Below are 15,344 nucleotides of genomic sequence, written 5' to 3' on the forward strand. Positions count from 1 at the left end.
CAGCTGACACGGAATCAGGCTAAAGCCATCGTGGCTACCTGTCCCAATTGTCAGCTCCAGGCAGTGCCATCATTAGGCATCGGAGTTAATCCCAGAGGCCTTAAGAGCTGTGAGGTGTGGCAAACAGATATCACTCACATTCCCAGTTTTGGTCGCCTGAAGTATGTACATGTGAGTATTGATACATACTCAGGAGCGGTGTATGCCTCTGCTCATGCGGGAGAAAAGTCTGTACATGCTAAACAACACTTAGTACAGGCCTTTTCTGTATTGGGAATCCCTAAAGAAATTAAAACAGATAATGGCCCAGCGTATAAATCCAAGGAGTTCCTGGAATTTGTCCAGCAGTGGGGAGTGGAACATAAAACTGGCATCCCCCACTCCCCCACAGGTCAGGCTGTAATCGAGCGTACGCACCAGACGCTCAAACAAGTCCTAGCCAGGCAAGGTAGCGAAGCAGTGTGGATGTCTCCCCAACAGAAACTATGTAAAGCTCTGTTTACTATTAATTTCCTAAACTGCTCATTTGAAAACATGAATCCTCCTGTAACTCGGCATTTTAACAGTGGTGATCAGTTTAAATTGTCACAGCATCCACCGGTGTTAATCAGGGACCCTGAAACTTGGCAAACCAAGGGTCCCTATGAACTTGTCACCTGGGGGCGAGGTTACGCGTGTGTATCCACCCCTTCAGGCCCCCGATGGATCCCTCAGAAATGGGTAAAACCTTTTATTCCAAAGAATCCAGCACCAGCAAGAAGAGAAGAGAAGCAAGTGGCTGTTGCTTCCAAAAGAAGACGCCGCTGAAGAGAGCAAGAAGAAACCTCTCTAGCCTCTGACCTGCATACTTTGGCTGCGAATATGTTTTAAAAAATTTGTTTCCTTTTTTTGAAATAACCTACCTCTTATTCAAATCCATGTTTCTCATTTTTGTATAACAGAAAAGGGTGAGGTGTTGTAGTGCATCTAGAAATCTTGGTACCTCCCAAGGGTAAAACTCACCTCTGGTTTGTGTAATGTTAGTTCCTACCTGAAAACCTTCTTTCCCCCCCCCCCTTCCCATTGGCTGTGACCTCCCTGCATCCCCTAATCACCCCTGCCCCCTGGTATAAGAGATAAGATCCAGAGCATTTCGCTCTCTCTCTTGCCCCGGATGGACGACAGACAATAAACCCGGGATTATTCCAGCAAGTTTGAGCCTCCTGTGTCTAGATACTTTGAGTCCGTGTTGTATCCACTCCAGGACCCCCTCCGCCGCCTGTGCCCAGAGACCAGCAGGCTCCACGGGGGGTGGGACAGAGGGGTCCCATCGGGGAGCTGGATAGCAACAGTCCCTTTTATTTTGTCATGCCAATTTATAACAGTTAGAAGAAGAAGTCTGTGAAGCTAAACAGTTAGATATTACCCAGAGGGTAAAAAGGTAATAAATGGGATTCATCTCATGTCAACACTAGCCTGGCCTTTCTTGTTTAACTAATTATAGCTCACACAAAGAAAAAACTGCCTCTACATTTACTGTTAAGCTTTTTATAAAAAACGCAAATGTTTTAGACAATGCCAATAAAAAATCCTGATGTGATGTTTTCACTGTCCTGTGCTATTAAGAAGTCCTTCCAAGTACTACTGATAACTGAGACAGCAGTCTGCACCAAAGCAAGAGGGCAAATCCACGCCACACCAGTAAAATCTAAGGAGCAGTGAAGGAAGCTGAAGAAGGGATTGTAACATCTAAGCCGGGTGATACCAAATTGAGTCTTAAGTGGGGACTTGGTGGTAATGAGCTAGGCCAATCCAAATGATCCAAGGAATGTACAAAAAATCCTGCCTATCTGGGAAGTAAGGCTTAGTTTATGTCAGTAGTTTCAAGTGCCACCTAGACAAGTTCTGAGACTCCTTCAATACCCACCTTGGGGAGGAATACTTCTACTTTAGACAGGAAGACCGGACTGTTTCAGTCAAGAGATCCTCATGTTCTGCCTTTAACCTGTGACTTATATAAAGCAGGGGATGGAATTACAACTTCCTTAAGTGCCATCCCATACACCCTGTCTGAATCATGCCAATACTAAACATACTAGCTGAGTTAAATTGTGGAAAACTTAGTATTGTAGTTCACAAAGTTAAAGCTCTCATTGCATGAAGTACTGTATTGTGCCAAATCTATTGAGAACAATTGAAATAACAACTTTGCTTTGTGGATGGGAATTACTAGTGCCTGTTGAATGGGAAATACCTGAGGAATGGTGAGAAACTATGGTTAAGAGGTGTCAAAAGCAATTTGCCTGGAAATTGCAAAAGAAAAGAAGTAAGGAGGAACTAGAGGGCAAGACCGGGTTGGCCGCTGTAGTCGGCACCAAAAAGATCCTATACAGCTGCTATGGGCTGCAGCCCCATAGGGAGGGGAGGGGAGGGGAGGGGAGGGGAGGGTATAAGCCATACTCAACTTCTGTTATTCCTTCTTCTGTCACTTATACTTTGCCTTTTCCCTTTCAAGACACTGGCAAAGCCATGTTACAAATGCTTCCGAAAGCTTTGCATGAAAAACCACCAGAGTTCCTATTTTATTCCTCACACCCAGTCAACAGTCACTGTTATGTGCCACCAAAATGAAATACTTGTATGCAGAAATGGGAAAAAGTATTAGATTACAGAAACTCTAAGAATAAGTGGTAACAGCTTGGCAAACAAATGTCCAAAAATAGAAAAATGGATTTATTTCACATTTGCCATTAAGGGAAAAGTCCAAGATTTGGTAAAGGAAAAACTGTCAAGAAAAAAGACAAAGCCAGGATAGCAATCTAGCCCTGTATTAACCTCACGTCAGGACCTGTATACAAAGCTTAAACAGCAGTTAAACAGAGAAATAGATATCTCAAAATTAAGAAAGAACTTGTTTGTAAAATTAGGGGAAAGGTTAAGTAAGGAACTTAATATAACTGACTGCTGAGTCTGTGGAGGGACTTTGATGACAGAGTGTTATAAATCCATATTGTGATATTGGCTTTCACAAGTATTAGGATGAGTATTGTATGTTAAATGCTCTGCAGCTCCACTTCATTTCATTTCCTGAGAGCTCCATAACAGTTTACTTCAAATAACAATTTTCTATCTTCAGCCTTCTTGGGTCCTAATATATCCATGTAAATTCTGTTATAAATGACAATATAATATTGGCTCTTGCATTTATGTATTAGCTTTTGCATGTTGTTAATAATCACAAGTATTTTGATATAGTACAATTTACAATTCCTAGATATGAATATTCCTTTAATTTAACTGCTTGTTAGTATAATATAATCTATCAGTTTATTTCTACTTAATTTATGTTTGTTTATTTATATTTATTTATATAAAGTTTATATAAATAGTAGTGTGATAAATAGATGTTATATCCTAGGCCTTAGCAAAATATTAAAATGGAGACTATGAAATGTTAAAATGCAGTTATGTAATGAACCCAGAGAATGGTGTAAAACAATGATGTTGTTTCTCACATCTGCAGACAGGCCTCTCCAAGTAATAAGATAACAGTGACAAAAAACAGAGCACCAGAGAAGAATTTATTGACTTCTCCTCGTTATCAGGGAGTGGGAAGCAACAGGATGGAATCACAGGAAGAAATAAAATATATATTTATACTTAATCTACAGGATGTCATACAGACAAGTCAGAGGTTAAAAGCAAACAGAAGAGTTCCTGAAACATCAAAACCTCACAAAAATGTTTGAATAATGTATAAACTTATGAATATGCATGTACCCCCATCAGTGGAATAGTATCTAGAGAACACTGTTTTAAGCGAATGGTGTGTTCTTTGGCCAATTGCCAAAAACACCCCAGCTCTTGATATTGTCCCTTTTTATCCCGTATTAAACTTCAAAATTTTAAAGAGTGAACTTTGTTTTTCACAATTCTAACTCCAAAGTAGTGTTGTGTGGCAGAATAATACTGGAGATTGTGAAAAACAAAGTTCACACTTTAGAATTTTTAGTAAGTTTAATGAGGGATAAGAAAAGGGACAAAAGTATCCAGCACTAAGGTGTCTCTGGCCTGTTCGCCAGAGAGCATGCTGTAGATTTGAAACAGTGTTATCTTTATACTGTATCATTCCTGAGGCTCATGCATATTCATGTGTTTTAGTATTCAAACTTCCTTGGCAACAATTGATATTGATATTTCAGGCTCCCTTCTTGTTTGTTATTTAACCTCTGACCTGCCTGCAGGATATTCTATTGATGAGGTCTTCCCGTGTTCCCATCCTGTTGTTTCACACTTGCCAAGTGTGAGGATGGAGAAAACCTTCCTGCATGCTTATGCTCTGGTTTCCATCATCCTTATCACACAGGAAATATATATCTACCACTGTGCTGACGAAGGTGAGGAATGCCAAAGCCTTTATGGCTGGGCTGCTGAAAAACATATGGCCCAACCATCTTTCCTAGGGAGAAGGAAACCTGGGAGTTGAGGAGTAACAGAAGCTTTTGAACCTTCATTTCTTTCAGTCTGCTCTCCAGGAAATGTCTCTAGGAAAAATACACTTCTTTAAATTCCATGACAAATGGAAGAGTTGAAGCAGTGGAAAACAGGCAAACAGGAAAACATTGAAGAAATCTTACAGCCTCTGGCCTGGAGGAACCATCTTGTTGACTGTTAGGTTTCCTCCTGACTTAAAAACCAATGAATTTGCTTATGCTAGCAACACTTCACAGAATCCTGCCATGTCACCAGTAACAGTGCCTGCACTAGGGCTCCTCTTGAAATAACCTAATATTAAGCTGAGAGCTGAAATGTGTTACAGTATCTGGGAAAGCATGAAATGCCAGACTGCAAGCATTCAGTTAATCTACAGGCACACTAATCTCTGCATTTAGTTGAGGAAACAAGATCATGAAAGCCTATGGGCTAGAAACTAGAAGTCCACAAATCTACAAATAACAGGTCAGATTTTAAAAGGGATTGTCGCTGTTGGACACTAAATGATTCACACAGACACAGCTCAATGTATGATAGAAAAAGAAATTCACACTAATGGCCTTCCACCTTGTTTTACTACTTAGGTCCCAGACAGGGCAAAACAGGGCCTGTTTTACTGCTTTCCTGCCTCATGTTAGGCAAAAGCAAATCTTGCTTCCTTCCCAGCCTGCTTGTTGCACACACACAGCAGCAAACCCCGGGGGCAGCTGTAACAAGGCCCAGTGCAAAGCAGATGCTTTGGAGGCTCCAAATCCCACCTGCAGCGGCTCCGTCAGACAAGAGCAAGCTTCTGTCAGCATCCCAGCACCAGCCTGGTAGTTCCCCCCTCCCTCGTCTCCTCTCCATTCTCCCCAGCCCCTGCTCCCAAGACCTTGCCAGGCCATGCCATTTGCTGGGCTAGATAAAGGAGCGAGTTTCCTGCTCCTTTGGTGCAAATACCAAAGCTGTGAGAAGTGAGAGGATAATGTTCACTCCCGCTTTGCTTGATCTAAGGAGGTTGGTGGAGGCCCAGAGCGGGAGGCTGGTCTTTGAAAGAGAAACTGAAAGTGAGTTGCTGCTTTCTTGGATGTTAATGCACGTGGATGTTAATTTTATAGAATGGCAGAGGCTGGAAAAGTCCTTGAAGGTGGCCAAGTGCATCTGTCCAGCAAAATGGAACAAAGCTGTGTTGCTTGGTGACCAAAAGTACTCAAACCCCCGGCTTTTATCCCTCCAAGTATAATGAGACAAGCCCACTCACATAGATGCAATTCATTGAATTAAACAAAGCCTCCCTTTTCACTGCAAGCTGAGGTTTTTAGGAATCCAAGGATGAAAGCCCACCATGATTTCACTGGCACCATGGGGACACACCTTTGGAAGTCCTGCCAGCTGGGGAAGGGGCTGGGCCTGTGGGAGGATGCACGTGCCCAGATCCTTCTCAGGGCCAATAGCATGTTTGCAACACCAAACAAATGGAACAGACATTGCTGGAGTGATTTCAGACAGACAAAAAGACAAAATGGAACAAACTTTGCTTTAATGAGAAAGACAGCTTTTGTCTTCATGAAAACAAGAGAACAAAAGATGGAGCTTAACGAACAACACCAAAGCTCTTACATTGACTGATAAGAATCGAACACTAATAATCTAATAAGCTAATAATCAAATCTAATAATCAAATAATAACAATATAATAACCTACTAACCTAATAATCTAATAATCAAATAATCTAATCATCATAATAATCTAATAATCCTAATAAATCTTTAAGAAAGCTAATGAATCTCAACTAACAAATTGAGAAATGTCACTAGTAATCGAATCTAATAATCTAACAATAATAATCTAAGAAGCTAATAACCTAATAATCTAATAATCTAATCATAATAATAATCCTAATAAATCTTTAAGAACGCTAATGAATCTTAAGTAACAAATGGAGAAATGTCTATCTAGTCAACTAAACAGAAGAATGAATAATCCTAAAAACTTAAAAATCTTAAAAAACTTAAAAAACTTATTTCTATCTGGACCATCTGACAGATAATTTCTGTTAGCCCCAGATAAGTGGCAGGCTTAATTTGTTTTTTTCTTCTTGGGGAGAGGCCCTGCTTCCTTCCGTGCGCGATGTCTTCTCCTATGTGCGTTCCTTTCCTGCACGGTTTCAAACACCCTGGAAGACAGGAAACAAAGCAGCCATTGTTAATTCAATGCACACCATTAAAGTGAGCTCCAAGATTTCCATTTCTCCGTGAATTTCTGTCTTTTCTGGCTGTGGCACCTCTGTAAATTGATCAGAAGCATAAATCTGATCTTTCTTGTTGCAGTTCCTTCAAATGTCTTCCTCCTCTCGCTTCATCTTCTTTTGGATTTGATCAGCACCATCAAAGCAAGCTTTGGTCTACCTATTCCTACTTGTGTACGAATTGTGTCTTGGTGGGGCAGGGCAAGGTTTCCCTGGGAATGCTGGGCTTTAGCTAAGCTCTTTGGGGTGCAAGTGGCTTGTAAGGCTTTGCACGGCGGTGAGAGGCGGTCCTGCGAGTGCCCTCAGCTTCCCCTGTGGTGCCTTTGAACACGGTCAGCCTGTTTCAGTCCAAAGGCGCAGGCTTTGAGCAGAAAGAGGTAGAACTTGCGCACCGTTTGCACTGGCCGCAGGGAAAGGGGCCTCCCGCCGAATGGGGTGGCTGGGGCGCTTGGCAGCAGGGACACTCCGCGTTGCGGGCCCTCTTGCGGCTTCTCTTCCCTGTCTTCCCGTTCTCCTTTCTGGGAGGGCTTTGGCTCCTCTTTGGTTCGCTCACAGTCTGGAAATCCAAGAATCCTGATCAATTTTTCCTTCCTCTCACCAAGCTGGAAATCAGAGCGTCCAGCGCCAGAATCTATTGGCCTAAGCAAATTCCTCCCAAGCCTAAAGAGCTGGGAAAACAGCTGGATTTGGGGGCGGGCTGCAGCGGAATGCAAACACAGCACTTGGAGGAAAAAACGCCTCCTTTCTACTGCCTGAAGGGGTGGGATCCATACGTGGGTATCTATAGTTCTCCTTTTCTTAATTGGACCTCTCTGCCCAGCATCTGTTTACCCCTACTTTTCCTCCCTGTCTAGGGAATGACTTTTAAATTCAGCCAAATTCCTAAAGACACATGGTTACCCAGTTTCTACTGTCCAAACTAATCTCTCTCTCTCTCTCTCAGTGTCTGTGAAGCAAATTCTGGTTTGTCAGTAAGGAAAGTTTCAGCAGAGCCACAGCATGGGCAGCTCCTTTTTGGGGAGTACACTGGGATGCTACAAAAGGTCACTGAACATCTGCAGAATCTCCACGAGCGCAGCCAGGATTACTGATGTTTTGATGTTTTGATGTTTTGATGTTTGATGATCAAGGCCTGGGCAGCATCTGCTGCGCCTTTCCAGTGTACGGGACAATGTGATCCTGGCAGAGCGGTGCCTCCCAGGCTTGCCAGCAGGTTTTGTCCCCTTCTCCCAGTTTCTCCACCCTCCGGCCTTGTCTTGATTTTCTTCCCACTCACCTGAGCAAGACTTTTGGCAAGTTTATGTTCTTTCTTCCAGGTGTAGTAGTACTCCACACACTGTGCCACAGTCTTGCTCTGAACCTGTTGGGAAGAGAAGAAGAAGGAATCTAAAATGGCCATCCTGTAGGGTGCATTGGAGAACAATTGGAGAGTTCTGGAGTCACCTAGGAAGCAAAATGACCGAGTAAATTGAGTAGGGTGTAAAATGAAATAAATAAGGCGTAAAAGAGGCCTTGTGCAATGTAATATACAGTGTATGATGCTGTGTGGGAAGACATGCGATGCACAGATCAACAACAAATCCATGTAGCACAGTTTTTCTTTCCCCCATTGGGTTCTCAGCTCTCTCAGCACCATCTGCTGTGGAAGCATCAGCGCACCTAGGAGACCAAATCTGACAGAATAAGCCTTTGTGTTCCGAAAGAGCTTGGAGGAAAAGGCCTTTGAGGCAGAATCACCCCTCTCTTGCAGGCCTTTGATGTCCCGTTTCATTATTATTTGATTATTTCGGGTATTTGAGAAGAGAGAGAGACTGGATTCCAGCATCTGGTAGCAGAAATAACCAACATTTCCTCCTGATGATCTGCTAGGGTCAAGAATGTCCTATGGCTTTACCTGCTTCTGGATGAGATGAAAATCCTTGCCATAGGTGTGAAAAGCCTTTTCGAAGGACTCCTTCTCCTCAGGTGTCCATATGTCAGAGTCTGGCAAAAAAAGCAGCAGGTAAATTGGTCCCTCCATCCACTTGGAGTAGATCCCACTGGCTGCCAAAACAAAATTGGCGCCACCCACCTTTCACCTGCGTACATGTCTGCTCCCTTGGAAAGTAATGAAGACAAGAGCAGGCATTCCCCAGGAAGGATAAAAAAAAAAACCCATGGAAAACTCCAAGGAAAGCTGAAGGGGGAGATGCTGCTGCTTTCCCCTGCCCCAGGCAAGAGGAGGCCTTGTGATGGCGTTATTTGTTGGAGCACAAATGCTTGCCATGGCAATTAAGGGGACGGCAGTATCTGTCAGTGAAGGAACAAGCTGTGCTTCGCTTACCTGCGTAATGATAATCAGCCAAGGGGTGGCCTTGAGGTGTGGGAGGCCCCCCTGAGAGCAACATGTCCAGAGCCTCCTGCAAGATCAAAGGGAAAAAGGCTTTAGCTTCCCCACCATAGAAAGGAGCCAAAGAACCATCAACGCTACCTTTCAGCTACTTTGCCTCTTCAGGGGTTCAGTCCAGTGGATCTCATATGGGTTCAACACTGGGGTTTGCTCCCAAACCTTCCTTTTTACTGCCCATCCCTTTGATCCTGCTCCCCAAGAGTGGCACGTTGCTCACCCACTCAATGCTTCTCCTGAGCCCAGAATTGCCTCCGCTCACTGAGGCTTGTGGGGATTTCCCCTCAACTCCCCCCAGAATGTTTTAGAGCACACAGATGTGCGGGAGATCGACAAGGGAGCAGGCTGTGGGACCTGCCAGCAGCTCCTCCAGGAGAGATATTGTCCCTGCTCAAGCCAGTTGGGCTCACCCCTGCTGTAGCTGGAGGAGACACAGCAGGCAGCAAGTTGTCCACTTCTTGTTAGCCCCCCTCTACAAAGAGCAGCCAGGAGAGGCTATCCCAGTGCCCAGGCCTTAGGAATTCCCTGTCCACTCTTCTGGGCACCCAAAGTGCCGCTTCTTACCGGAAGGCTGCCGCGTGCCTGGTGCAGGCAGTGCAGGGCCAGCTCCAGGTTAGCCGCTGGCCCGGAAACGCCACGGGCGCTGGCCATGTCCAACAGTTGTCTTACTGCAAGCACAACAAAACCCCAGTGAAAGTCAGGCTTGAAGCAAGAAAGGGGAAAGCTTGCAATACAAGGGAGAAGGAAAGCACAAGAGCTGAAGACAGCCAAGTGGTTGGAGAGCGTGGAAAGGATAGCAAAGAAAGGGGCAGCTGAACCAAGGGCCCACGTAGTGCTGGCTCTCTCTCCCATGAAAGCAGCCTTTGGAATAAGAAGCAGGGGCCAATCTCTCTTCTTCCAGTGGCAAATGCCCCCGACCGATATGGAGAGCAGGAAAGTTGCTCTTTTCCCACCCTGCTGCAGAAATGGAGCATTCTCCTTGCCTCTAACCCTCCCATGGAAGAAGACGGGTGAGACAAGGAGAGATGCAGAGCATGCAAAAAGCTGCCTTTTACCAACAAAAAGCTGCCTTTTACACACCCAAGTATCTCAGGGGTGGAAGAAAAGCTTGACAGCTACCTCTGTCAGGTTTTTCCATGGCAGAGTCATCTTCCTCCCAAGGCTTCCAGACCAGGGATGCATGCTCTTCCTCCTCACTCGCTGGTGTGGTCTGCAGCTCGGGGAGCTCAGCCTGAAAGTCACTGCCAACCTTGATGTGTCTAAAGGGAAAAGGGATGGAGGGAAGAAAGGCAAGTGGTCAAGAGACACTTGATGCCATGGGCAGGCTTGAAGCAATCCCAGCCCAACTCTGAAATAACAGTTCTCCTCCTCGCCATCCCTCAAGTTCGCCGCTCTTTTATCCCTCGGGCAAAACTCACGGTCGAATCTGGGCTCTTGCTTTCCTTTTCATTGTGCCTCTCCTTTCCACCTGGAAGAGAGCAAAACAAAGGCCCAGGTAAAAAAACTTCAGCCATGATGTGTCGCTAGCCTTCCTTCTCATCCTCATCATTGCAAAGCACAAGCTCCTGCATCCCAGCTCCCCTCTGTTTGGCGCAATTGCTGCGTTTTTCACTTGGAACTTGCGAGGCAGGAGCCTCTGGCAGCCTGCAGTGTCCTCAAGAGGGGAAGACTGAAGGACAGGCAGTCTTGCCTTCAGACTTCACTTCAGTCCTGGGGCCAGTGAGAAGACCCAAGAGGACGGCACGCAAGTTGTGCCAGGGGAGGCTGAGCTTGGATAGGAGGAAAAGGTTCTTCAGCCAGAGGGTGGCTGGGCACTGGCACAGCCTCCCCAGGGAAGGGGTCACAGCACCAAGCCTGACAGAACTCAAAAAATGGACATTTGGACATTGCTCTTGGGCACAGGGTGTGATTCTTGAGGCTGTCCTGGGCAGGGCCAGGAGCCAGACTCAACTTTCTGGTGCCTTCCAACCCAGAAAATTCTGCCAAATTCTGTGACTGTGTTGTTGAGAAGGACCACTCCAGACGGCCCCATTTCACAGCTGCCTCTGCCCATGAGGCACAACCAGCCCCACAGGCATTGAAAAACATAGAGAAATCCATCCCAATATCTCAATAGAGATAAGAGGATCTATCCCCTGTCATTCATCTGCAGAGACACAATGCAGGTGGAACAAAAGAATCTAGAAAGATACTAAAGTCTAATGTCGCTGTAAATGATGAAAGTATGGAACTATAGAAGAATGGCTGCAAGCAGACCATTTTTGTAGGTGAAAGGCTGTATTGGAGGACAAGCCTGGCAAACTGCTTCCATGCCTTGAACAGCAGGGATCCCAGAGGAGAAGTGCCAACATTCTGGTTTTGAACGCTTTGGAGGAGGCGTGAGCAGAGCCAGGGCCTGATACAGGACTTTTATGGACACTGAAGCCCTGAACTCGTCAGTAATGACCAGATTGTTTAAGGGTCACCACAAGATAGTTGTAGGACTTCAGTGGGTAGCAAGGAGGACTTTTAATCAGAAAATCTCATTGTTGGATGAGAATGTGAGACTGCACCGTGACCGTTCTCTATGTCCTCTATGGAAAGCTCTGGATTTCCACAGACGGAGGCATGATTATTCCTCCAGAAGCTGGAGCCCGCTTTCATGCGTCACCTCGTCTGGGGAACGGGAGCACAGACCGTGTCTGCCGTGGCTGGTGGGAGAGCCAAGCGGAGCCTCCTGCCGTTCTCTTAGCGCTTTGAGGGCAAAGGGGGATTTTCTTACCTTTGCCAGTGCCAAAGTAGTGTGGGGATGCCTGCTGGCAGATGAGCTCGGGATGTCTATCCAGAGGCCAGATCTGGCACTGAGGCTAGAAGGTGGCTGGCCAGGGGCAGCCCAGGAGCAGATCCTGCAGCTGCTGCTCCAGCGCTGGTCCAGCACCAGTGTTCCACCAACGGCCACAGGAGTGGGAGACAATGACGACAGTCGCTATGGGCACAGCCACACATTCCATGCCCAGGGGACCCAGGGGACCCAGGGGACACAAACAGGCCTGGGGCACCTTTGCCTCTTTTACTTCTGCTGCTGCAAGGTTGCTCTGAGCACCTTCCCAGTGGGGCATTTCTTGACAGTCCTCTGGACGGGGCAAAGCAGTGCAGGGAGAGCTCTGGGTCTTCTCCGTGCTTCTCTGGAAGGTGCCTGCAGCTGAACGGGAGCCTGGCTCTGTCAAAGGGCCCATAGCACACTGTCTGCACTGCAGAAGCAGAAGGATCCTGGCCCTGGCTCTGCTCCAGCTCCGAGAGGAGCAAGAGCCTGCCAGTCGTTCACTGGAGAGGCAGCTGCAAAGCTTTCTCTCAAAGTGGAAGCATTCATCCAGCCCCCTTTTATAAACTGTCAGATGCCTAGTGATGTCTCTTGATGATGTTTTCCCTCCTTTGAGCTGACCAGTCTCTCACCTCAACAGTCGTTCCCTGAAACTTGGAGAAACAGGATGTTTTTCAGGGGAATTGATGGGGACACGCCACCAGCAATTCCCTAGCAAACATTTAATGCCCAATTCCTTTTTTCTTTCTTCCAGCTCCCTTGGAGAAGTGAGATGTTAGTCTCAAAAGACTGGGAGTCTAGCACGAACAGAATTACTTTTTCACACTAATGGCCTTCCCACTTGTTTTAGGTCCCAGATAAGGCAGAACCGAGCCTGTTTTACTGCTTTCCTGCCTCATGTTAGGAAAAAGCAAATCTTGCTTCCTTCCCAGCCTGCTTGTTGCACACACACAGCAGCAAAACCCGGGGACAGCTGTAACAAGGCCCAGTGCAAAGCAGATGCTTTGGAGGCTCCAAATCCCACCTGCAGCGGCTCCGTCAGACAAGAGCAAGCTTCTGTCAGCATCCCAGCACCAGCCTGGTAGTTCCCCCCTCCCTCGTCTCCTCTCCATTCTCCCCAGCCCCTGCTCCCAAGACCTTGCCAGGCCATGCCATTTGCTGGGCTAGATAAAGGAGCGAGTTTCCTGCTCCTTTGGTGCAAATACCAAAGCTGTGAGAAGTGAGAGGATAATGTTCACTCCCGCTTTGCTTGATCTAAGGAGGTTGGTGGAGGCCCAGAGCGGGAGGCTGGTCTTTGAAAGAGAAACCAAAAGTGAGCTGCTGCTTTCTTGGATGTGTGAGGAAAAAGACACAACTTTGGGGGTTCAAATAAACTAGGGTGTTTATTAAGGGAAAAAAGAAAAGGGGAGGAAGGGATAATGGGTGAGGGAGTAAAAAGAAAATAAATTTTATAAAAGTCCCAGGTCTGAGGATTGAGGAATCCTTTGGCCGAACCGGGGTTTTGGTCCCAAAGCAAGAACTCGGCGGCACTGCAGTGAATGCTGCTAATCTGCACTCAAATTTATATAAAAAAGTCTCTAAAAGAGATGTAGACCGAAGTGTGCAGTGTCAGGTCCTCAGCTGCAGCTAATCCACAGTTAAAGGGCAGCTCTTCAAACTTCACAGGTCCTTTTATAATCTCTGTCCCCTCAGCTTGTTGCTGGCAGTCCCACCCCTGTAGTTGTTGTTGATTGGTGCTGGTAACGTCTTCTCCTCCAACAGTTTGCTGTCCTTGGGGTAACTGAGGTTTTGGAGGGAAAGTTCCTCATTAGTATGCACCCTTGCCCTGGTGTCAAGTTACAAGTCTTCTGGGGCAGGTTAAAAATTCTTTCTAAGATGCTGCTGGTGAGGGGATTTGCTTGGAAAACTTTGAAAGTAACAAACTTAAAAGAGATTATTAAACTTACAAACAATGCATCAATGGCAACAAACAAATGAGTAAGGGACTACAAAAAGAGGGATAATGCTTATGACAATTAAACATTCAATTGGAACACACAAAAAACCACAACCAGTACAATTCTACAATGAACAACTTCTAAGCAACAAAAACAACAACAACAAACAATTCCACATGCAAATGCCAATCTCAGGTTTTATAGATGACAGATGTTAATGCACGTGGATGTTAATTTTATAGAATGGCAGAGGTTGGAAAAGTCCTTGAAGGTGGCCAAGTCCATCTGTCCAGCAAAATGGAACAAAGCTGCGTTGCTTGGCGACCAAAAGTACTCAAACCCCCAGCTTTTATCCCTCCAAGTATAATGAGACAAGCCCACTCACATAGATGCAATTCATTGAATTGAACAAAGCCTCCCTTTTCACTGCAAGCTGAGGTTTTTAGGAATCCAAGGATGAAAGCCCACCATGATTTCACTGGCACCATGGGGACACACCTTTGGAAGTCCTGCCAGCTGGGGAAGGGGCTGGGCCTGTGGGAGGATGCACGTGCCCAGATCCTTCTCAGGGCCAATAGCGTGTTTGCAACACCAAACAAATGGAACAGACATTGCTGGAGTGATTTCAGACAGACAAAAAGACAAAATGGAAAAAACTTTGCTTTAATGAGAAAGACAGCTTTTGTCTTCATGAAAACAAGAGAACAAAAGATGGAGCTTAACGAACAACACCAAAGCTCTTACATTGACTGATAAGAATCGAACACTAATAATCTAATAATCTAATCTAATAATCTAATGATAACAATAACCTAATAACCTAATAATCTAATAATCAGATAATCTAATCATCATAATAATCTAACAATCCTAATAAATCTTTAAGAAAGCTAATGAATCTCAACTAACAAATTGAGAAATGTCACTAGTAATCGAATCTAATAATCTAACAATAATAATCTAAGAAGCTAATAACCTAATAATCTAATATTCAAATAATCTAATCATCATAATAATCTAATAATCCTAATAAATCTTTAAGAATGCTAATGAATCTTAAGTAACAAATGGAGAAATGTCTATCTAGTCAACTAAACAGAAGAATGAACAATCCTAAAAACTTAAAAATCAATCTATCTAGATTTCTATCCAGACCATTTGACAGATAATTCTTGTTAGCCCTGGACAAGTGGCAGGCTTAATTTGGTCTTTTCTTCTTGGGGAGTGTCCCTGTTTTAGAATACAGGTGTCTGCTAGGGAGGGCAGGAGCCTCCCTTGCAATGAACAAATATAGCCCCCCTCCCTTCGAATTATTTTAATTCTGAAATCAAGGAGCCTTCAGGCAGAGATCTGGGGATAGGAATAACAGTTCTTTACTAGTATAACCAGGCAAACAACAATAACTACAGCATTAGCAAGAAAACAGAACCAGGGACCCCGTGACAGCTTTCTCGGCTGAGATGGGATGGGATGGAGGAGAGGCTTTGTTTCACAAACCCCTTGGGCGGGCAGTGCCGGTG

The 15,344-nt window shown here is 45.3% G+C and overlaps 3 protein-coding genes across 4 annotated transcripts in view; all 3 read right to left on the reverse strand.

Moving 5' to 3' along the window:
* Nucleotides 1-6,492: 6,492 nt before the first annotated feature.
* LOC147648256 (zinc finger protein 541-like) lies at nt 6,493-9,099 on the reverse strand. Of its 2 annotated transcripts, XM_086867988.1 has the most exons (5): nt 9,025-9,099; nt 8,596-8,684; nt 7,978-8,061; nt 7,094-7,257; nt 6,493-6,629 (listed from the first exon to the last, which is right to left on the reverse strand). In XM_086867988.1, exons 1-5 carry the CDS (start codon nt 9,086-9,088, stop codon nt 6,533-6,535), a joined length of 498 nt encoding a protein of 165 aa, XP_086724114.1. In that variant the 5' UTR covers nt 9,089-9,099; the 3' UTR covers nt 6,493-6,532. The 2 variants fall into 2 exon arrangements, with proteins under 2 accessions (XP_086724114.1, XP_086724115.1); XM_086867989.1 differs by lacking the exon at nt 7,094-7,257 and having other exon boundaries at nt 6,536-6,629.
* Nucleotides 9,100-9,569: 470 nt separating this feature from the next.
* LOC147648257 (zinc finger protein 541-like) lies at nt 9,570-11,880 on the reverse strand. The gene is made up of 4 exons (XM_086867990.1): nt 11,849-11,880; nt 10,506-10,555; nt 10,207-10,346; nt 9,570-9,755 (listed from the first exon to the last, which is right to left on the reverse strand). Exons 2-4 carry the CDS (start codon nt 10,535-10,537, stop codon nt 9,583-9,585), a joined length of 345 nt encoding a protein of 114 aa, XP_086724116.1. The 5' UTR covers nt 10,538-10,555; nt 11,849-11,880; the 3' UTR covers nt 9,570-9,582.
* A 2,587-nt stretch (nt 11,881-14,467) lies between these two features.
* LOC147648258 (zinc finger protein 541-like) overlaps nt 14,468-15,344 on the reverse strand; it is a 101,047-nt gene continuing 100,170 nt past the window's right edge. Inside the window, exons 10-11 of the mRNA XM_086867987.1 lie at nt 14,751-14,957; nt 14,468-14,611 (exon numbers count right to left, since the gene is read on the reverse strand). The gene's annotated coding sequence lies outside the window, so the exon portion shown is untranslated. The remainder of the gene's footprint in view (nt 14,612-14,750; nt 14,958-15,344) is intronic.

This window comes from Cyanistes caeruleus, chromosome Z (genome assembly GCF_971803275.1).
Source record: "Cyanistes caeruleus chromosome Z, bCyaCae1.hap1.1, whole genome shotgun sequence".
NCBI classification, from domain to species: domain Eukaryota; kingdom Metazoa; phylum Chordata; class Aves; order Passeriformes; family Paridae; genus Cyanistes; species Cyanistes caeruleus.

Bases quoted from the DNA above. Each gene is read 5' to 3' on its own strand.
- LOC147648257 (XM_086867990.1), bottom strand. From the start codon at position 10,537: ATGAAAAGGAAAGCAAGAGCCCAGATTCGACC. The intron at 10,347-10,505 runs GTGAGTTTTGCC...TTTTCCCTTTAG, and splicing joins GCAAGAGCCCAGATTCGACC to ACACATCAAGGTTGGCAGTG. The intron at 9,756-10,206 runs GTAGCTGTCAAG...TTGTGCTTGCAG, and splicing joins CATGGAAAAACCTGACAGAG to TAAGACAACTGTTGGACATG.
- LOC147648256 (XM_086867988.1), bottom strand. From the start codon at position 9,088: ATGTTGCTCTCAGGGGGGCCTCCCACACCTCAAGGCCACCCCTTGGCT. The intron at 8,685-9,024 runs GTAAGCGAAGCA...TTTTTTTGCCAG, and splicing joins GGCTGATTATCATTACGCAG to ACTCTGACATATGGACACCT. The intron at 8,062-8,595 runs GTAAAGCCATAG...TCTTCCCAACAG, and splicing joins TTCATCTCATCCAGAAGCAG to GTTCAGAGCAAGACTGTGGC.